This window comes from Pan paniscus, chromosome 20, assembly GCF_029289425.2.
Source record: "Pan paniscus chromosome 20, NHGRI_mPanPan1-v2.0_pri, whole genome shotgun sequence".
NCBI classification, from domain to species: Eukaryota; Metazoa; Chordata; class Mammalia; order Primates; family Hominidae; genus Pan; species Pan paniscus.
The window spans coordinates 36,487,501-36,510,522 of record NC_073269.2 but is presented as its reverse complement, the minus strand read 5'-3'; the positions used below and the strand labels follow the sequence as shown (position 1 = coordinate 36,510,522).

Here is a 23,022-nt window from a genome sequence, read left to right as displayed (position 1 = left end):
TAGTGCATGGAGAGAAACAACAACGAAATACAAATGCATGGTGTGTCAGATGCTGTGAGCACTATGGAGAGAAGTGACACAGGGAAGGAAAGCGGTCTAGAAAGTCCTTGTGGGGTGGGGGGTGCACTGCCATGTGGGTGGGCCTCACAGAGAAGGGGGCATCAGAGCCAGACTCTGAAGGGGAAGCAGCAAGCCATGCAACTATCTGGCAGAGAAGTTCAAAGGGCAAAGACCCTGAGTTCAGAATGCAAGGCCCCCTCCCTGAACTCCCGGGGAAGAGGATCTTCCACTTTGTCTATGCCCAAGCAACCAGCACTTGCAGCCTGACTGTCAGGCTGTGGTTTCTGATAGGTTCCTGTGTTCCCTGGGGAAGGGGCCACTTTCCCTACAGCCCTTGACTCCTCTGTGCCACCTTGAACAATGCAGGGAAGACAGGAGGAGTCACTCACTTATTCGAGAATTTCTTCTGTCATTCAACCTTTCAGATAAATTCATCTGCCCCTACTGGGTGTAAGGTGCCCTTACAGACCCTGGGGTTATAGAAATGATAGCAATTCAAAAGATAGACAATATTGCCACCTGTGCAAATCTTAGACTCTGTTTGGTGGGAGACAAATAAGCAATGGAGCCCAACAGGGTCATTTCTGAAACTTTTAAGTTTATAAAGAAGATATTGCAGGGGATGTGAGGGCTGTTTTAGGTGGGATAGTCAGGGGCAGCCTCTCCAAATAGATCCCAGTAAAGCTAAGTCCCCAGGGACCACCTGGAGGAAGATTCCAGGTGGAGGGAGGGGCAGGAACACAGGTCCTGCAGCTGGAACAGGCATTCTGCATTGGAAGAACAGGGAGAATGCAGGTGGTGTTTCAGAAAGGTGCCAAGGATGAAGAAGGGGGCAGGATGGGGCCGGGGCAAGGCATGGGCAGGTCGCATGAGGCCTTTTGGGAGAGTGGTGGGACCTGGAGGACCATTTTAAAAGACACCTCTTTGGCCTGAGATGACTCCAAGAGAGGCATGCAGGATGAACAGGGCTGGTGACTCGGCCCATGGCCTCCTGTGCCCATCTGTCCTCAGGCTTCCCTCGGTGTCAGGGAGATTTGTGGGGACCAGGTGAGGCACCAGGTGAGGGGTTTCTTGTCTCCCCCCATGCGATGCCCATGCAGCCCGCGTGCACTCAATATTCCTGTGCAACCCAGAGCCTTATTGATTCCTTGGGAAATAAACCACAATTATTTTTGAAAATAGATGGCATATTTGTCTAGCCTCTGAAGCAGCTCATACTCCAATAGATAAAGTGTCAGGAGGAAAATCAAAGAAAATGGAAGTGTCCATATCTCCGATAGATTTTTTTTTTATATTGGCAATGTGCAAGCAACAAGCAGAAAAGCTAAGAAGGACGATGACTGAGGGACACAGAGAACTCCCTGTTGCCAGCCAGTCCTCGTCCAGTATGACGCCAAAACATGAGAAATGGCCAGAGGGGTGCAGCAGCCACTTGCCCCCCTTTGCCTAAGAGCATCTCAATTTCTTCTTTGAGGAGATACAGGGAAGAGTCACTTTTCCACCACGCCACATGGAGTGACGGGGATGGACTCCAGCTGCCCTGTCCCAGGTCTGGGCATGTAACACAGGCTGGGCTAAAGCATATTCTACCTGGATGCTTGGGGAAGTGGCTTCATTCCCTTCCGCACTTAGGAAGGTTTGAGCTGAGATCCCATCACTGACACCTGGGAGACTCCTGGTTCATACAGGGGCCTGGGTGGCGGGGGGGGCACTCCTTCAATACAGCAGAAGGAAACCATTAGCAAAATGCCCTAGAGGCTCAGACGTGACCCAGTTATCCCAGGCCAGGACCATCCAAGTCTACATTTACGAGTCCCTGAGTCATTTGCGAGGTGAATGTTAGTTAAGTGACGAATCAGGAAATGAGGGCCGCTTCTGAGCCATACAGTGGTGGCTAGACAGGCCCAGGGAGAACCTTCCAGAGTTAGTGACCCACACAGCTGTGGACCTGGGCCAGAAAGCAGGCAGGACGGGGGCCTCCTCCTTCTCTGGGCTGTGCCCCTGGATGCACTCAGACTTCTCACCTGTGTGTATCCTCAGGTGCACCTTAAGGTGATGGGATGTCCGGAAAGTTTTCCCACAGTACGGGCAGTCCTTCATGGCCGAACCCAGGCTTCTGTCGCGAAGCAGCGCCGGTTGCTGGACGCCGGCAGATCTCCCAGCCTCCTCGCCAATGTCTGCAGCGAAGGAGAAACGTTCTCACATCACTTCAGCACATGTCAGGAGTTGTTCGCACCAAAACTGCTAACACCACACAAAGTTAAACATGTCAATACTACACCTGTCTATTTCATTCTTTAAATCTGACAGAATGCTGGCAATTCATGTATTTTCTTGTTATTCTCTTAAATTATTTCATCTTTCCTATCATCATTTTAAGCAGCATATGGTACCTTTATATTGAACTGAATTAAACAAGAAAAGAAACAGCTGTGTCAGCAGCTGGTTTGATTTCTTCTTTTGCTTAGTTCCTATTAAATATTTTTTTCAAAAGTTTAAAAATGTTGGTGTTTGTTGAATCTGATTAATTTATAATATGGACTCACTGTAGAGTTCACTATGGGACTGAAATCATATTTGCATTATAGCAAGCAACAAATTAAAAAAAATGTGTGTCAGCTGAGTCCCTAAGACATGCAGACATATGGCTATTTTGGGACAGGAAAGAAAATTATCCAAAACTGATCATTTCTTCCTTGTAGAGTCTTGTATCCATCACTGGCTGGTGTAATCTCATGAAAGGGAGAAGAAAAAGTATGGAAATGTGATTCCACAATTAGCCCATGATAAACATATAGTGACATATTCAAAGTCATATGCAGAGACTCAGCTGCAAAACTCCCATAAACTTACAGCACTGCAGACACATCTTTTTGCAGTGACTTGAGAACTTCCTCTGTCAAGTATCGATACAAATTTTCCTTCCTGCTGTTATTTGTTATGTAACCCAAACCATTAGAAAACGGAATAAAATTTACATATGGCTGCCTTCTGCAAAGAAATTGTGGGACATAATAGTAAATAAAACTGGAAAAATGTCTAGTGGTTGGAGGATATGTTATTGCAGCCCCCGAGGCCTGACATCACACTGCCAAAGAGGTCACAATTGGGGAATCGAGGAGGAGAAGCAAGAGAACCTTCTCTGGGCTCACTTTTCTTCCAGAATCATGGACATCCCCACAGAGCAGGAGCCTGAAGGCCTGGCACAGAATCTAAGCTCCTGAGGATAGCGGGGTGATCCTCACCGTAGCTTCCAGCCCACCCTCTAGGCCTCATGGTAAATCCCACTAGGAGAACAAGGGAACCTTCTGGGATAATGAGATCTGCGAGTTCTGCAGAGATCACAATAAATAAGATCTGTGCCTTCCAAGCAATGGAAAATGCAAACTGCTTTTATTCCTCAACGTCTGTTCCTGGTGTTCTCTGCTAACAGCCAAAAGGGGCAGACTTGTAGACCATGAGAAAGATGAAGGACAACACATTTAATTCTTTTTTTTTTTTTTTTTTTGAGACAGCGTCTCATTTTGTCACCCAAGCTAGAGTGCAGTGGTACAATCACAGCTTGTTGCAACCTCAAACTCCTGGGCACAAGGGATCCTCCTGCCTTAGCTTCCCAAGTAGCTGGGATTACAGGTGCAGGCCACCATGCCTTGCTAAGTTTCTATTTTTTGCACAGACAGGGTCTTGCTATCTTGCCCAGGCTGGTCTTGAACTCCTGGCCTCAAGCAATCTTTCCGCCTCAGCCTCCCAAAGAGCTAGGATTATAGGCATGAGCCACTACACTGGGTCCGAGACATTTAATTCTTATTTGAGTATTCGCTCTAAGCAACTGTGGAAACTCTTGGCTTGGAGCATTCTCTCTGCAGTTGGACTGTGTACGACCATATCATCACCCTGGCACAGTTATTTATATTTGAAATCTCACTTTAATCCTATTCTCCCCAACTCTTCTAACCATCATTGGAGAGCTATTCAAAGGGTATAATTACCTAGCTTTTTTTCTTATAATTTTGCACAAGTAGGAAGTTAGGCTCATCCACATCTAGAACTCAAAGTCACTCCACCAAGCCCTAGATTGTGGTTGCCCAAATGAATGTGGAAAGGCCCCCAAAGATGGCTTATTGATCAGGGCAAATGGACACAAGAGAGTGTTGCAAAGTCACCATCAGACAAATGCTCTACATATGGTCACAGTGGCTTTATGTCCTGCAGGTTGAATCTACCAGGAGCTGCTGCCAGAAGGAGTGATGGCTAGATGTCATTTCCAGCCAACCACATACCCTAGCTTTAGACAGTGGCAAGGCCATCTCCTTCTACCCTTCTCCCACTCCCACCCACCCCAACCCTGAGCATGCTGCATTTGCCCTCCCGGCCTCCCTCAGCTTCCCTTTTGCTGGAATCATGAAGGTCAGCTTCAAATAATGATGAGCCTGATTAAAATTCTGCCCAAGTGCTCCTGGCAACATAGTCGAGATACCTAATTTAAGTTAGGAGGCCAATCACTGTTGATTTGAATTATAAGCAGGACTAAGTTGTCCTGGATGTTGGCTTCAGGATGAAGGTAGGCAGGGGCAGGTTTCAGAAGTGTAATTATTGGGCCGGGCATGGTGGCTTATGTCTGTAATCCCAACACTTTGGAAGGCTCAGGCGGGTAGATCATTTGAGGTCAGAAGCTCAAGACTAGCCTGGCCAACAGGGTGAAACCCCATCCCTACTAAAAATACAAAAACTAGCCAGGTGGTAGTGATGTGTGCTTGTAATCCCAGCTACTCGGGAGGCTGAAGCAGGAGAATCACTTGAGCCTGGGAGGTGGAGGTTGCGGTGAGCTGAGATCGCACCACCATACTCCAGCCTGGGCAACAGAGTGAGACTCTGTCTCAAAATATAAAAAATAAATTTAAAAAAAGGGTAATTCCTGCGGGGCCTCCTGTGGCATGCTCTGGACCTTCCCATAAAGCTTCTTCCAGAGGAGCCCGCCAGAGAGCAGTAGCAAGGAGCCACTGTGGAATAAAGCTGCAGGAGAATGTCCTCATGTTCTCTTATAAGGGGGAACTAAGCATTGGGTACCATGGACACAGAGGTGGGGATAATAGACACTGGAGGCCAGGTGTGGTGGTGCACACCTGTAATCCTGGCACTTTGGGACACCGAGGTGGGTAGATCACTTGAGGTCAGGAGTTCCAGACCAGCCTGGGCAACATGGCAAAACCATGGCAAAACTAAAAATACAAAAATTAGCTGGGTGTGGTGGGGCATGCCTGTAGTCCCAGCTACTGGGGAGGCTGAGGCACAAGAATTGCTTGAACTTGAGAGGTCGAGGCTGCAGTGAGCCGGGATCACGCCACTGCACTCCAGCCTGGGTAACACAGCAAGACCCTGTCTCAAAAAATATATATGGACACTGGGGATTCCAAGGGCAGGGGAGGTAGGGAGGGGAGCAAGGTTGAAAAATTACCTATCGACCGCTATGCTCACTACTTAGACAGCAAGATCATTAGAAGCTCAAACCTCAGCATCACGCAATATACTCATGCCACACACCTGCACATGTACCCCCTGAATCTTCAAAAAAAAAAATCACAAAAAAGAAGACACTGCAGGAGAAATGAGAGAGGGCATATTTCTCCTGGAGCTTTTCGGAAGGACTTGCCCAGGCCACATTACAGATAAAAATAGCGATACGGCCGCCCTGCACTGTGGAACATTTTGCAGAACTTGAGGATGAGCCCTGCCTCACTATACATCACTCTAAGTGATGGCCTGTATCTGTTTTCCTTTTATCTTTCTATCTTGGATATGTGCGGCCCAATAAAAAGAATAAATTTGTAAGATAAACAGTTTTCTTTGCAGATTTAAGAGTCTAATTATTACTTCACAAAGAAAAGGGATTTTTTTTGGAGGGCCAGAAGGCCTATGGCATTTATGGTTAGACTAATCCTACTGGAAAATCATGCTGAGAGAAGATGAAGGGCTATTGTGGGTGGTCCCAGGAAGTGTCCAGAGAGGCTGAAAGCCAAGCACAGTGAAGGCTGGGGGAGCGAGTGCTGGCAGGACACCCGCAGGGCACTGTGCATGAGCCCCAGCCTGTGCCAGGATGGGTGCTGGTGAGGATGTGTGTGCTGAACTTGGCCCAACCCCAGCAAGAACCTGAGAGTGTCATTCAGAGGGGAAGGTGCATCTGCTCTTGGATTCCTTCTCTACCCCGAGTATAAAAGCACTGGCATCTGCCCCTCTGCAAACTGCAGGAGGGAGTCCCATCACTTCTCCTGGCACCCCATACCATCAGGTGGAGAAAGCAGTCACTGGTTTATGTTGCAGACAGACCAGCCCTTCCCTAGCCACTCCAGGAAGCAGGCAGTAGAAAGACAGAGGTATTGGCTGGGCATGGTGGCTCACACCTGTAATCCCAGAACTTTGGGAGGCCGAGGCCAGCGGATCATCTGAGGTCAGGAGTTTGAGACGAGCCTGGCCAACATGGTAAAACGCCATTTCTACTAAAAATACAAAAATTAGCCAGGCATGATGGTGCGTGCCTGTAATCCCAGCTACTTGGGAGACTGAGGCAGGAGAATTGCTTGAACCTGGGAGGCAGAGGTTGAAGTGAGCTGAGATCATACTGTTGCACTCCAGCCTGGGCAACAAGAGCGAAACTCCATCTCAAAAACAAAAACAACAACAACAACAACAACAAGACAGAGAGAGAGGTATTACAAAAATTGCATCTGTGATCCTTTGTTAAACCTTTCGTGCATTGGTTTGAGATTTATTTATTTTTTTAATTTTCTTTTCCTCTAACCAGTGGTATTCCTTCCCTCCTATCTGACACTTTCTCTAATGTGCTGGGTAGACTGAAGGCAGACATGTGGACAGAGGTCAGCCTCAACGCTGCCATCTGTTCCTCCCTGCTCATCTGTGAAATGACAGACCCCTGCCAGCTCCTAGAGACTGAGATGTCCCTGGAGGGGACCTTTGGCTGCAGGCGGGGAGGCCCTCTCTTGCCTAATGCACCCTCAGCCTGGGTGTGCTCTGGGCTCCCACTTGATGGAGAAACAGCTGAGAAACAGCTCCTGTGACCCTTGTTTCTTTTCTTGACTCCACTGAATAATATGGGATTATTTCTTCAGAAGTGGGTGCCTTGCATGGGTACAACGAATAATATTCCAGACAGACACAGGCCATATATGCAACCCTCCTAGACTGTAGCCAAGAGCAAATGTGTTGAAGTAGGCATCAAAAGCTCTGCCAGCTTTCTCCTCTGCCCGTGCCTACAAGCTGAAAGTGACTTGCTAAAGAAAAAGGAGGTGGATCCAAGTTTTTTAAAGGTCTGTTACCAGGAACAAGGAGACATCAGGCAACAGACCTTCCTAATTTTGTCTTCTCAAGGTCAGAAATGTTGTCTACGTGCCCATTCGCTTGTTCTTATCCTCCAAGTCTATAGCAAGGTTGGCCTCGATCAAGGTGACATGAAGGTGCATGCTTTCCCCAAGTATTCAGAGGAGAGGATGTGGGCTGAAGGAGTTGGGGGGATTAAAATGGCTACGGATCATTTTAGAATCCTCATCATCCACTGGACCACAAAGCGGCAGTACCAGTTAGACAAAGAAACGGATGCTCAGAAAGACAAACAACTTCTCAAAAGTTAAAGCCCCAATACTTAGAAAACACTGTCACCAGCTGTCTGAAACCACCCCTGAGGTTGGCTATCTTGCTGTATACAAACATGATTTGAATGGATGGGTGCCTCAACACACACTTAACCTTATTTATATATAATATGTTTGGGATATTAAAACTTTGTTTATAAAATGATTTTGTACTTGAAGGGTAGATTTCCCCCTAGATTCTCTCTAAACACTGAACTTCTTTGTATAATAAAATAGCCTTGTTTTCCAAAAATGCTGATTCAGGCGTTAGGAGGCAGAATCTTTTCCTCCCGGGTCCCTAATATCCAACTATCCCAAGCAAGTCCCTTCACCCCTCCCCTCGCCCTTGGTTCCCATCTGACCCATGAGGACTAGATCTCCGGGTCCCGCCATGCTGAAAGAGCTCCAAGCCTATCCCAGGCTGTCTCTGCCCACTGCTTTTTTTTTTTTTTTTTTTTTGGCCTCTCATTCTCCCCGCTGACCTCACCCTACAGTCAAAGAAGATACTGACGTTAGGTCTTAAAGAGGCGAGAAGAAATGACTGTAAAAAGGACGGCAAATGGTTGCTAACTAGTCCCCGGACCCCTACGTATCCCAACTTCTCTTGCACTAAGCTGAGGACAGGTGGTCAGTTTTGGCCAACAGATGAAGGAAATGAAGACAGAGTGTGCCTGCACCTCCTCCGCCCTCTCCTCCTGGGCCACAGTGACCTTGCAACGCAAAGGTTGAGACAACAGAATCACAAAACAGAGGGCACCTGGGTCACTGAGTCACCAGATGGATGACAGCTGACCCACATCACACTTTGCATGAATGAGAAACAAATCCTGGTTATATTAAGCCATGGAGATGTTGGGGGTAGCCATTGTGGGAAAAGGTCAGAAATTGACTAAGAAGAGTCAATCCTCTACTGGTGAAGTCTTCTGGGTTTATATCCAATCTTCCAGGGAGTCCAATTAACTCACAGAATGAGAGGGAGAAGCCAGAGATAGAAACCAAAAGAGGCAGAGTGAGAGGACAAAGAGAAAGGAAAGAATGACTTCTTCTTATATTGCATGTGGATTCTTGGTTCTCGCTTCATCCCAACTCACTGGCAGCCTTCCCCTTCAGATGCCCAGAAGTACATTTTGGAAAAAAAAATTATAATGATGATGCTGTTGGCAATGATGATGGTGACTGGAGAGTTACCCCAGCAAGCACGCACGGGTAAGGTGACTAACTCTGTGAACACCCTGGCGCTTACTACGTTTATGGCATCAAATGCCATGATATTTTAATTTCTATGGAGCTTCTAGTATAACAGTAAATACATTTTCCCAGATGAGTTGTCAGTTAATTCTGCAAGTATGCCTTGTGCAAAGAACGTCTCAAAATCACAGCTCTCACTTCATTAATGAAGAAAAAAAACTATTTGTGGAGTCTAAGGGGCGAAGAAGCAGTTCAGTGGCACAACAACAACAAAAAATCACATCTTTCTTAATGTCCTTGCCCACGTATACCAGGGCTTGAAGATCTTTTCAGGAGCAAGCTAATACCGACACCTTGGGGAAAGGCCAAAGGAATGTATAGCTACCCTTAAAAGCTTAACACTTCCCTTATTTTGAAAACTTTAATAGACTCAAATAAAGCAATCGCAACTGGCCCTTTTATTTTTTTTAATTATTTAAAATTAATTGTATGCATGAAAATTATAACATTACTGTAAACAATTCTACCTAACTCTTGGAAGACATAACTCATGCCTCAGGTCAGTATCAACTTGGTGTCTCTGTGGTTGCATCAGAGTCCTCAATTTTATGGTGGCCATATATAGTCATGTCAAACAGTTAAGTATTCTTATGGATTGGTGAAAGTATTTGTTTAAATAAAGAGCAATTTTAGAAAACGATGTCCACTTGTGAGGAGGCAACAGGCAGCTTGCTCGTGGGTTATTACCAACGGGGTCGGGATTGGACCTCACTGGTGAGCCCTGGGACACGTGAGATAGAGAGGTGGCATGTTTTCCATGTTACCATGTCTCACCCTCTACCCAAACTCAAAACTGGGCAGAGTTCCATTTGCTGGTGGCAAGAGACGATTTCTGGAATTGGGGAAGTAGGTCATCAAAAGGCTAATTTCTTAAAAAAAAAAAAAAAAAAAAAAAGGAGGCTGGGTGTGGTGGATCACACCTGTAATCCCAGCACTTTGGGAGGCTGAGGTGGGCAGACCACAAGGTCAGGAGTTTGAGACCAACCTGGCCAATATGGTGAAACCCCATCTCTACTAAGAATACAAAAATTAGCCAGGTGTGGTGGCAGGCGCCTGTAGTCCCGGCTATTTGGGAGGCTGAGATAGGAGAATCGCTTGAACCCAGGAAGCGGAGGCTGCAGCGAGCCGAGTTCACACCACTGCACTCCAGCCTGGGTGACAGAGTGAGAATCCATCTCAAAAAAAGAAAAAGGGAGAAATATAAGACACTAGGATTTCAAATACCTTCTCTAAAGCAACATTTTGATGAGTTAAGTGAAAATGAATCAGAAACACATGGATTACATTTTCCTTAAAATATACCAGGGCTTCAAGATCAAGAACTGTGGGCCAAATGTGTTTCTGGTTTTCCCAAGCCCTGAACCCGTTCTTAATTGTCGGTGGAGTCTGTGAAACTCCCTGCTGGGGATTAGGCCACCCATGGGGTCTCTGCCCTCTGGCACCATGTGATGCTGCTGTGACAACATCCCCTGTCATCCACAGACCACCACATCTTGCCAAGGCCCCAAGGGGGGTGGCTATGGGCTGGCCGTGGGCAGGTACTCTCAGTCCCCAGGCTAGAGACTGCAACCCTGGATGCAGCGGGCAAGGTTTGGGATTCACAGAATTGACCTGGGACAAGACATCAGGTGTGACATGTCTCTTTGGGCTCTGCACACCTGTCTCTTCTCTGTGGGACAGGGACTGTGGGCTGGAGCCCACCCCAGAGACCATTCGTGTGGCTGAGCAGGGTCACCTAAGAACCTGGCCTTGGTGAGAAGACCCAGGCAGGAGAATGAGTCTGAGAGATTCAGCCCAGGACGCTGCCGTCTCCTGGGAACAGCCTCTGGTTGGGGGCAGGGCAGGGACCAGCTACTCATTTCATTGCTTTTTAGAATAACCTCCAGCTGTGTCTCAATATGTCCAGGTGGCCTCCCTACTGCTCTGACCTCATCCCAACTCCCCACCTGCACTCCAACCCTCTCCATTCTGTTCTCCTCTGAGGCTGGTTCTCAACTTTCTGTTCTCCTCTGAGGCTAGGTCCCTTCTCCAGTAAGGCTTTGGTCCTGCTTCCCCTCCTCCTGGAATTCTCTTTCCCCTAGAATTCTCTTCTAATTTTTGTGTAAAAGTCACCTCTCTGAGAGAGATTGTCTCTGATCGCACTGTTGGAAGGAATCTCCCAACCCCCAGCTCTCAGCCCATGTCACCTTCCACATCGCCCTTCACAGATGGTCAGCTGATCTGTGTATTAAACTGCTCACTGCCTGTCCCCTTCCTAGAATGTCAGCTCCAGGAGAACAGGGGCCAGGCACTATGGCCTGCTGTGACATTTCTAGCATGCGAGAGGTCCTCAGCTCATAGCAGGTGCTTTATAAATACTTTTTCAACAAATAAAAGCATCAGGGAAGCCAAGCAAGTTGGAATTCAGATATTAAGACCAGTTCCTGACTGTGAGAGGGAAGCTACTTTGAGCAGCTGGCAGGGAGAAATAGTCCAGGGCACCGTCAAAACATCAGAAGTGCTCCAGAGTGCTCAGCGCATGCAGGTGCTGGAGTTGGATGATTGCAGGGTGAGGAGGCCTGGGGATGTCCAGGGAGGCTTCCTGGAGGAAGGGGCCTCAGGGTGTCACCCAGTTCTCCCTCCATCCAGGTGGAAGGAACCACAAACACACAATTATAATCAGCAAGGCCACAAGGGAGCTCCTTAGAAGACGAAAGTGTGAGGCCCCTTTCCCCATTTCATTTACTCAATTCCTTCCTGGTTAAAAACGAAGATCTGACTATCATAAGGAGAAACGACTTCACATAAGCATAAAGAGATATTCACCCATAGAAGAGCATAGTGAAACAGATATTTTTAATGTAATCTATGATCCAATTACTATTATAATTATAATAAAATATTTGTTATGCCTCTGCTTCTTCATAATTTAAATTAAGTACTCCTTTCTTTAAACAAAAAATGAAAATTATAGTATAAGCCTCTACTTTCACTAAAGCATAAATTCCCAAAAGATGTCTACATAATTTATTTTACTAAGAAAGAAAAAAAAAACACTATAGCTTTTAAGATCCTCTTAAGATAATTTACAGCCACTCCTGTTTGGGTGGGGGTGGGGGAGGGGAGAAGATAGAAGATCTGACTCCAGGAATTCTTACCTAAATGACAACAGGAACAAGCTGGACCAATCTTTTTTAAAATGTATTTGGTCAGTCACTATAACTTGCGGAGTTGAGTTTTCTCCTGGGAATTGAGCACACTGAAAGGAAAAGGGATGATTTGGAGATAACACCTCCCCTAGAGATGTGTCTTGCCATATTCTTTTTTAAACAAAGAAGACATCTTGAGCACCTTGCACTATCTTTCATTTAATAGTTGGCAGAAGGCAAGTCCCTGATGAACACTGGCCTGTGTCTTTCTCTTTAACCAGCCGAGTGATCCAAGCTTTTAATATAGCCGTTCCAATTATTGTAAAAGTCATCTAGTACCTTATAACCACAAATATTGACAGTTTATTGCAAAACACATTCCTGACATTTGAAGGTCACACCATACATAATACATACTCTTTTATAAAAGTGTCTGCAACAAAGAGATACATGATAAACAATTACCTCTCCCAGCCTGTATGCATGTACAGTTTGGGGCTGACTGGAGGTTGCATGAGAGACACACACACCATTTTAAATAATCTTTTAGGGCGGCATGGAGGCATTCGTGATGGATAATTATGAAATGGCTTGTGAGCCTGCCGCCGTCGGATTGGCTGGCCTGGGCACGGGGCGGGGGCAATGCCCCTCCGTGGAGTGCAGGTCACAATGCCTCTGTGCCATGGAGAACCCAGCTTCACTTCACAATCGGATTTTGCCCCAAAGCCACTAAACACAACAGACTCACAAATATGTTCTTGTTTCTCACATTGAAAGAAACTAAAAATCCACCAGGCCTGGTTGGGATGCCGCCTTAGCCTACAGTGGTGCCTCAGAGAGGCATTGACCACACTTGTGGTCACACAGCCATACCACCTCTCCCTGGGGCTGTGGCATCCAGAGACCCTTGGCACTCCAGCCCTGACTTCAGCCCAGCACAGGGGAAGGGTGCCTGACTGCCAGGTGCAGGCATTAAAAAAAAAAAAAATCAGAGTATGAAAAGAGTTCCACAAATCTCTGCTGAAACTGAGAGTACCCAGGAATCTCTGGAGGAAGCATTCTGAGAGGGAAGCCACTGTCACTGTCCCTATCTCCAAAGGCTTCTCCATCTTGTCGCCACTTGTCCTTCCAGAGCTAAATCTGACAGACAGGTTCAGAAGACAGAATAAGCGGAGAGGTTTTGCACTCCAAAAGCCCTCAGGTCAAAACCAAGTTCCCCAGGTCTTAGGCGTGTAATCCTGGGCAAATTACATAACCTCTCTGAGGCTTGGTTTCCTTATCTGCAAAATGGGAATAGTCACAAAAATTCATGTCTCAAAGGATTGTAGAGTCTAAGGTATATAAATCACTTAGCATGGTGCCTGATGGAGGTTATGCTCCAATTAATAGAGGCTTTCGACATGAATATTGCCAAAGCAACGCGTCATATGTAAAGGTGGCATGGGGAGGGGGCAGATCTGTGGTTTTAGCTCCAGGACTAGCCTCCTGAGTAGCAGCTTTCAGTGTTCGTGTCCCTGGCAGTGCCCCCGCGCCAACCCCAAGCCAGCTCCAAGCTATGGAATCAGACACATACAAAGTGCCAGCATGAGGGGACATGATCCTTCCCTGAAAAGTCCAGTTGGGGCAGCTCCTCCAAAGCTCTAAAACCCCAGGCAATCCTCCCCAGTTAACAGTAAAAAACAATTCAGGCTGCCACTGAGCTTCGCATAGATGACAATCTTTAATCACAGATGAAGCGGCAGGTCGTTAGAATCTGCACCAAACTCCCTTCCAGATGATACTAATGGTTGCTGTTTAAAATATATATACATATGTGCATGTATAAACACAAATATATATATTTAGAACCATATTAAAATAAATAATCAACAAATCCTTAAGATAATCGAAAGCCCCTCCAAGAGTAATTTTATTTGGATTTCCAGAATGAACATCTTAAAATTTAAGACAGGGGACCAAAATGATTTCTACAAGGATGACATGTTTATTAGCACTAAATCCCAGGAAAGAGGGCTTCCTTATAAAGAACACGTTTTTGCATCTAAAAAGCATGCCGATTAGGATGTGTGTGTTCCTTTAAGAAGCTATTCTGTTTTAGAGGGTCGCATGTAGGATAGGGCTCCACGTGATCAGGAGGTTGCTATGGTAAATATGCATTTTTTATTGAAGAGTAAACAGTGGCAGAAAACAAGTGTCAATTGCCAGCTCTGAAGTTACTGCCATTTTTGAGCTGCACTGACTTATCTAGCCCTTTTCATTTGAGAACATATCAGATGAACACAATCCTTGGATCAGCTTAAAAAATTTTTTTGAATAAATGCTGAACCCTTCAATATCTTGTAGTAATAAATACTTCAGTTGAGATTAAAATTAGCAAAATATATATATATATTTTATATATATACATATATCTCCAGCTCTGCCAGTCAGGCACAGGCACATGGATCTTTCTGGAGACCTGTTCCCAGCTGGTGGACTTCCAAAGGACAAAACCTTCAGGTTTGGCTCAAGCCACAGAGCAGAGGAGCCAAGGAGACAGCTGAGGCCACTCCGCTGTCCATTGTCTTGGTACCTGCAGACCAACAGAAGCCCTGGGTGGTGCCCTGCGAATGGCCCTCCCGGTCCAGTGTTCGTGTCCCTGGCAGTGTGATGTCCCATGCTGCTTGAAGGGCAGTGTATTTTACACAATACAACCGTGACACTTTTAGCTAAGTTTTCACTGTGTTTCCCCTTGTAGAGACTGAGAGGAGTGTAAATTTATTCCTGGTAGTTCCTGAGAGGCAACTTTGTTTTCTTCTGATATATCCACATGGGTGACCTTTCTTGATTATAAGTCAGGCCACGTCACTCCCAGTTATCACCGCGGTTAGCACCTGGTCCCATCCCAAGTGGCCCCCAGCTGGCTTCTCTGGCTAGATACAGGGCTTGAATTTTGTTCTTCTTTGACACCAGCTTTCCTTCTAGGCTGTAAAGTGCAAAGGACAAGGGCTGAGCTTCCTCCTCCTCCATACCTTGCACGTGGCAGGTGTCTAGCCAATATTCACCCCAAATGGGGTGAATAAATGAATGCTTTAATAAACGAACTGACCTAGCTCCAGGACTAGCCTCCTGGGTAGCAGCTTCCAGGAGGAAGGTCAAGTTTGCTTGTTCTTCTTGTGATCACAGACGAAAATATCAAGTCTGGCAAATTCTCAATGGGAACTTCCCAAAGTCTAGGAATCCCATAGACTGGTCCAAAGAAATTCGGACCAGAGACAAGGATCCCAAGATGAGTGTGTCCTCCAACAAGCCCCCCAGAAGAAGCAGGCAAGAATAGCAGCCCTTGCTTTTCAGGGAAGGGGAGCAGCAGGTAGCTGAGCAAAGTGTCCCCACAGCCCCCAGACATGCACAGAGATGGCCCAATCCTCTTCAACACAGGGAGACACACAAGCCACTTTTAATGCTGCCTGAACAGGCTTGCCTGGGCATTCGAGCACCTCAAAACACCAAGGGACTCCGGGAGCCAAGTCTGAATCTAAACTCTGCTAGCACTGGCTCTGTGGTCCTGAGCAAAGTGCCAAAGCTTCATGAGCCTTCATTTCCTTGTTGGTAAAGTTGGATCACTGGAGAATGGTGCCAGTCACAGAGGATCTGAGTGCTTCATGAGACAATGGGCTTGCAAAGCTGCATGCACTTTAAACTCTGCGTGGCAGAGTGGGAAAGCCACTGGCCTGGCAATGGCCAGCTCTGGGCTCCGTCTGGTGTGGCCACTTCCGAGCTGTGTGTTTGTAAATGCCTCCTACCTTCGCCCAGCCTCCAAACACTGCCTATGACATGGGAATAAGGCCTCCTACTGTGGACAAAAGGTCATCCAGCAGAGTCCCAATTGGTAGCCTCCCAACCCCACCATCTACGAGGTCTAAAATATAAAAAAGGTAAACCAGCATAAAACAGCAAACCAGCAGGTGGTGATCCATGTCATGGAGTTACCATAGGATCCCCCAAAATGGTCAGCCCCTCCCCCTGCATGATCAACAAGGTTTCCTAATGCCAAGCACCACCCAGCCCTGAGTAGGAACTCCATGTAGACATAACATATCTTCACTCTCTCCCACATTGTCTAACCCAGAAATTAGAGCTTACTTGGCATTATCCTCCAAACATCCCTTTGAGGGGAGTAGGTGAAGGAGTTGGGGGGATGAGGACCTGGGGGTATGTAGGCACTGGGATGACAGGGAGAAAGAAGCAGACAGCAGGTAGAAGCTCAGGCCTCAGCATCCCATTGGTCTCTCAACATCTCCAAAGAGCGCCCCATTCATCCACAACTACACAGGTCCCAGGGCCCTTCAGTCCTACACGCTGGGGGCTTGCACCCGGGAAGCCCCCTGGCTGGCTCATGCCCTACCCTGAGAACACATGCCCTGATATTGAAAAAGAACTTCAGAGCTTCAGGAACTTGGGACTGCAATGAGATCTGAGAAATGTTTCCTCTCATCCTGAAATGCCTTAACAATCCCAGAGCTGGCCCTACTGGCCCACCGGGCCAGAAATTTCTCTCTGTTGGACCTCAGAATCTCAACACATACTGTTCCCTCTTCCTGAAATGCAAACCCCAAACACCAGCCCCAGGCCCACCACCTGCATCTTGCCTGGTTAATCCCACTCATGTTTGAGGGTTCAGCTCCAATGTCATTTGCTCTCATCTTCCAGACTAAGTCAGGTCTGCCCAATCATCCCAGAATTTAACCTTCAGGACATTTCTCAGAGTTTGCACTGAGCGTATATGTGTGATTAATATCTGTCTCTGCCACCAAACTGCCACCTCTTTGAAGGCTGGGATGGGGTCTGTTTTTCTCACTCTTGTGTCTCTTAGAGCCTCCTGGCACAGTGTGTTCAATAAATACTGGTGACCAACCGAATGAATGAATGAATGAATGGTGTTGGGGAGGGCTGGCCACCCTTCCATGATCATACAATCTAAGAAGTCTGCCTTTTCCTTTTAAGTGCATAACTAGCCACCTCTGACCTGCCCTTCCAGGGTGTTGGGCCTGGCAGTGGGTCCAGGTGGCCTGTGTCTGTGAGTGGACAGGCTGCCACAGGCTCTCTCCAGGAAGGAAAGCTGGACGTGGGGAATCTGGTGTCTGGTATCCCAGGGCTCCATTCCCTTGTGCTCCATCAGTCCAGCCCCCTCCTCTTGCGGCTGCAGACTGCAGCTCCTCCAGGCTCTCCTTGAGAGAGTGCAGGGCTCCCACTGCCAGAGCATGACCCCGTGGAGGGCAAGGAGAAGTCGGCTTGGTCTTCCCAGCCTCACCTGCCCCAAGGTGCTGTGCAAAGCTTCCAATCCCTCCTGCCACAGGGCCCTTCCCTGTCCACACCTGCCCCAGCCAGGGCTCGACATCCACACAGAAATTCAATCCTATTTTGCAGCAAGGCTGGTGGCTCTTGGGAGCCCCACCCCAGAGCTGGGCTGGGGGAGGCAGGTGGCTTGATTTGGGCCAACAGAACCTTGGGATGCGATAGGCTGCACGGGTGTTGGCCTTGAACCGTTGCTGGTGGAGACTGCAGAGTCCAGGCCCTGGGGCAGCACCTCAGGCCGTTCGTTCTGCCTGGGTACTTCTGCTGAGTCTCTGGGCCTGAGGAGAAAGTCCGCCCAGACGTATGTTCTTGGGGGCATCCCGCCACATGGATGCTCTGCACGCACCACCAGAACAAGGAAGCAAACTTGGCTTTCCCATCTGCGTGCTGCTCCCGGGATGTTTCTTTCCCTCAGCCTGCAATCCACGCTCTCCCATAGCTCCCCCATCCCTGCACCCCCATCCCTCTGCCCTGGTTCACTCCTTCTTGGGCATCACCCAACACTGACTGCTAAGGCTCACTTCCATGGCAAACCTGTGGTCTGTCTGGTTTACGGTGGCACCCCCAACCTTTAGCTAGGTGCCCAGCACATAGTAGGCACTTACTGAATAAAAGGCAACATCACATTGCTCGATTCGATACCAGTGACTTTTTCTTTCATGTGGAAAATCACTTTCTCCATTCCCTCAGATGCCCTTCTGCACTAATATTCAAAGCAGTGCTGCGTACACACGCACATCATCCTGGGATGCTAATTTCTATCCTATAATCGAGAGAGACAACTAAATGTTGCAAGGTTATTCAAAACTCCTGCCCCTTATCCTCTGACTTCTCCTTCGGGGAAAATTGCACAGGAATACATTTCCTCATCTATGTGTTAGAGCACGGTTATAATCCACTATCATGATTGCAATTTTGGGAATCAAAACGGAGATCCAACACAGCAGTGTGATCTACATTTTAGCCACATATATTATAATAAATTAAGTCAAAGAAGGAGTTTTGCATTAACTCTCACTGTATTCCTTTAATACCCTGTAAGAACACTGAAGCTACCCTTCATAAGTGCTTGGCCCTTCCTGCCAGCTGCCCAGGGCTGCCAGGTTGCTGCTGCCCCTTCGCCTGCAACAGGAGGTGACAGGGCCAGCTGCGAGGTGATGGCTGGACCGTGCTTGGAGCATTGACTGGATCAGGCTTCTGCACCCTGGGTTCAAAGCCACAGAGAGGCTGATCTGGTCACTGGCATGCAGAAGTTTCTGGAAAGAAGGAGACAGTTCAGGCAGCAGGCTAATGGGAGGGTGCTAGACTGACCTCTGTAGATAACTCTGTGGACCTGGCAAAGGAGGGGGTAGGGACACGCTGTGCCCACCACGTTAATGACCTCGCCCAAGTCCTTTCCTATTTTGGGGCTTCTGTTTGCACCCCCAAATCATGGAATGGGGGCAGAGGACTCAAATTGAGACGCAAAGGTTTAATCACACAGGGTTTTCATGTGTTAAATTTGTTTTTTTGTTTGTATGTATGTATGTATTTATTATTTTTTTGAGACAGGATCTTGCTCTGTTGCCCAGGCTGGAATGCAGTCGTGTGATCATGGCTCACTGCAGCCTCGACCTCCTGGGCTCCAACAATCCTCCCGTGTCAGCCTCCCAAGTAGCTGGGGCGTATGCACCGCCACACCCAGCTAATTTTGTAAATTTTTTGTAGAGACAGGATTTCACTATGTCACCCAGGCTATAAGTTTGTTTTTAACATTTACAAATTTCGGACATTTCACTCACACATGGTCAGCATTTCCAGCTTCTCCTGAGAAACTGTGTTATCTCCCAATGCTGAGCCCATGGGCCCAAAGAGCAAGGGTTGATGGGCCGGGCAGTGGATGCGTCCTCCCCACTGGGCCGCTTCCCCACCCTCACTACCTGGCTGGCCCCCACCCTGCAGGCATCTCTCTGAATTTGCCATCTCAGCCGAGATGATCCTGGGAGCCCTTTCCACCTCTAAAAACGGCCTTAATAACCTCAGTTAGGCAAATAAGGCAGAAACCTCCAGACTAATTCTCGTAATTATGATGGGTCTATTATTTCAAAGCCAGTGATGATTGTGGGGTCAGGTACTCAGAGGAAGAGGGAGAGAAACAGACTTTCAAGTGATAGCAAATACCCTTTGATTCTTCGCTATCATACCAAATTGCATCCAGAAATGCTGAAACGTGTGCTCAGAACCTGAGTCAGATTTCAAAAAGGCCCCAGGAGGAAGGGCAGTGATCAGAGGGAAAGATGGATCAACCAGAGAACCAGGCGATGTAAAGATCACGTCCCAGGACTCAGTGGCTGGGCCTGAGCCAAGGGGACAGTGACACATTTCTTCACTGCTGCACTGGCCTTGGGATCTGTCACCACACCTGGCCTTCCCCTATCTTCTCCAAGTTTAGAAGGCCTGACCTTCTCCTCCCTGCCTTTCAAGCGTTTCTCATCACCACTTCACTTCTACTGCAGCCACGAAGCCTCGCACTTCCACTGCCACCACGAAGCCTCGCCTGGCCTCCCGGCACACTCCGTCTCTAAACCTTTTCTGAACATTTCTATACAATGACATGCTGCTTTGGAATGCTCACTAATTTTTCTCATGTGTTTTGATTCCAGCCTACTTACCAAGAGTACCCCGTGGGTTTGCCTGTCTCGTAATCATCAACAGAGCCGAGCGAAGGGCTGGCCCACAGAGTCACTCAATGAACACATGTGGGTTGACCTTTCCGTGGTGAAAGGCGCCATTATCATCTCCTCCAGGGCTTTCTTCATAGGGCTTCTTCAAGGAGAAAGAAAGATCCGACCAAGTGACAGAAAACACTTTAGACTTTCTGGCCTCATTGTCTCACTTAAGTTTATGTCCCTAGTGTTGGCTTGAACGTTGTCCTTTTCCTGTTGCCCCTGAGTTCATTCATTCAGCCAGCAAATATTCACGGAGAGCCTGCCCTGCACAGGTTCAGTGCTGTGGAGACACACACCAGGCCGGCTGGTCCGTGCAGGGAGAAGCTGCCCAGGAGGATGGAGGACGGCAAAGGAGGCACCTGGGTCCTTCCTGGCTGATGTTTGCATCTTGTGGTGAGGTACCTAGTTCTCTCTATGGTCCTCATTCATCTTAGAGCAATTAGACCACAGCAAACATGTCCACCCACTTTTCCCTTCTGCCCTTGTCTCTCTGTGGATAAATCTCTGGGCCTATGTAGGATTCTCAACTGAGCACTGGGCATTCTTTTTTCTTTTCTTTCTTTCTTTCTTTTTTTTTTTTTTTTTTGAGATGGAGTCTCACTCTGTCACCCAGGCTGGAGTGCAGTGGCACGAACTCGGCTCACTACAACCTCCGCCTCCTGGGTTCAAACGATTCTCCTGCCTCAGCCCCACGAGTAGCTGGGATTACAGGCACCTCCCACCACGCCCTGCTAATTTTTGCATTTTTTAGTAGAGATGGGGTTTCAATATGTTGGCCAGGCTGGTCTCAAACTCCTGACCTCGGGTGATCTGTGCACCTCGGCCTGCCAAAGTTCTGGGATTATAGATTATAGGGGTGAGCCACCACGCCTGGCCTAGAGCAATGGGCATTCTTATTTTACTTCTGGGAGATTCCATTAAGAAGAGGAAGGCCAGGAACAATTTTGTATCTGCTTCTATATTGTCCACTGTGGATTTCTGGCTAAGGGATAGGACCGAGAAAGCCCCTGTGTTTTACCAATGGCTTCCTGAGGTGCCTTCCTGCTGCTGTGATCATAGAGCGCTGTCTGAGATCCTACTCTGTCCTAACAGCACGGGACACTCCCCATGAGGATGATTCAGGTTTTTATCCTGAAGGCGCTTCACATGCACCAGGGAGAGCAAAATAAATATACTAAAAATAACGGTGATAATAATAATAAAATCTGAACTCTTATCATAAATGATAACTACTTCAATAGCAGTTAACATTAATCGAGCATATTCTATGTGCTTTCAAAGCATTGTCTAAATCCATCCTCACAACAGCCCTTTGGGGCAGAAGTTGTTGTTATGTTTTGGGTTATTTTTTGAGACAGGGTCTCACTCTGGTGCCCAGGCTGGAGTGCAGTGGTACGATCATAACTCACTCTAACCTTGAACTCCTGGGCTCAAGTGATCCTCCCATCTCAGGCTCCCAAGTAGCAGGGACTACAGGTGTGAGTCACCACACCCAACTAATTTTTAGAGTTTTTTCTGGTGTTTTTTGTAGAGATGGGGTCTTGCCATGTTGCCCGTGCTGGTCTCAAACGCCTGGGCTCATCAAATGATCCTCCCATCTCGGCCTCCCAAAGTGCTGGGATTATAGGTGTGAGCCACCAGGCTCGGCCACAGAGTTTTATTATCCCCAATGTACAGATGAGAAAACTGAGGCTTACAGAGGTTGAATTACAAATCCAGGCTCACACAGCTAGTAAGAACAGAGCAGACTGGAGTCAAGGTCACTGGATTCCTGATACTGAGCTCTGCAAGCTACCCAGAGCTGGAGTCAACAATGAGGGGTCCTGACGTTGCAAGTACAATATGGAGATGAAGGGATGAGAAGAGTTTCTGGATGTGGAGGCCAAGACAGGTGCTTTGTGCAGGCAGCATGGAAGCACAGCCTGGAGGGGCAGCTTTGGTGGGGTAGAGGTGGTGCCCTCTAGAATCAAGCAGAAGAAGCTGGTCTTGATGCCCCAAGAAAAGCCACCAGAAGAGCTGCATAAAGTCCTGGAAAAGAGAGGTAAGGTCCTCCTGCAGGTTAGGACACTGGGTCTTCCCGTCTACTGGTCACTCTTCTACTTGGTCATCTTTCTTTTCTCCAACACAATCACACCATTTCTCATCTCCATGTGAGTCCCTTTGACCCCCCTGCAGGACCCAGGGGCTCTGGCTTCCAGACACCACCATTGTAAAATAATTAACAGAAAACCAATCAGAAAGAGAGCATGCGAAACCCAGCATGCCACCCCTGCCACATCAACGAGATTAAGGGGAGGCTCGGGGTGAAAACAGACTTTTTGATTTTTTTGAGGGTGGGAGTAAATTGAATAACCTCTCCCTAACCACCCAGTTGGATGCGGACAAACTGCTTCAATTGAATAATCTATGGAGGCTAGTAGAAGGGGTGTGTCTGAGGTCTGTGCTCCTCTCCTTAGGGGAATCACTTTGAAAACATACGCCATTTGGCACAATCTGCTCAGCTTCAAAAGCAAAGCAAAGCCTGCCACGGGTCAAGGGCCACTCTGAAGCAGGTAGAAACAGGACCTGGCTCACCAGGTCTCACTGAGCTGGTGCATTGCTCCCCCACACAGAAAGCCAATGGGCTCTCGTGTGTCCCACACAGCACCCAACGAGCCCCTCACCAGCCAGTGCACACAGATGCTGATAAACTGCTCAGCCCTGAGTTTGAGGGTCTCAGAATCCTTCAAAATCCCCCCATCTGCAGGGGAGAAAGAAACAGCTTGGTGGAGAATGTTCTAGCATTCACACATCCCAAGCACCTGCTCTTCCACCAATCTTCCCACCAGGACCTTGCTCCACCTCCAAAACAAGTTGGTTGTGACCACCGGGAGCTGTGTTTCTGGAGTCCCACATTTGGGG

The 23,022-nt window shown here is 47.7% G+C and overlaps 1 protein-coding gene across 23 annotated transcripts in view; it reads right to left on the bottom strand.

The window, feature by feature from the left end:
* Window positions 1-23,022, bottom strand: part of ZNF536 (zinc finger protein 536) — a 489,498-nt gene that overhangs the window by 176,635 nt on the left and 289,841 nt on the right. For all 23 annotated transcript variants that reach the window (XM_063599531.1, XM_055103794.2, XM_055103798.2 and 20 more), the window contains one exon: window positions 2,085-2,237. In XM_063599531.1, coding sequence (XP_063455601.1) covers window positions 2,085-2,237 — 153 coding nt within the window. The remainder of the gene's footprint in view (window positions 1-2,084; window positions 2,238-23,022) is intronic.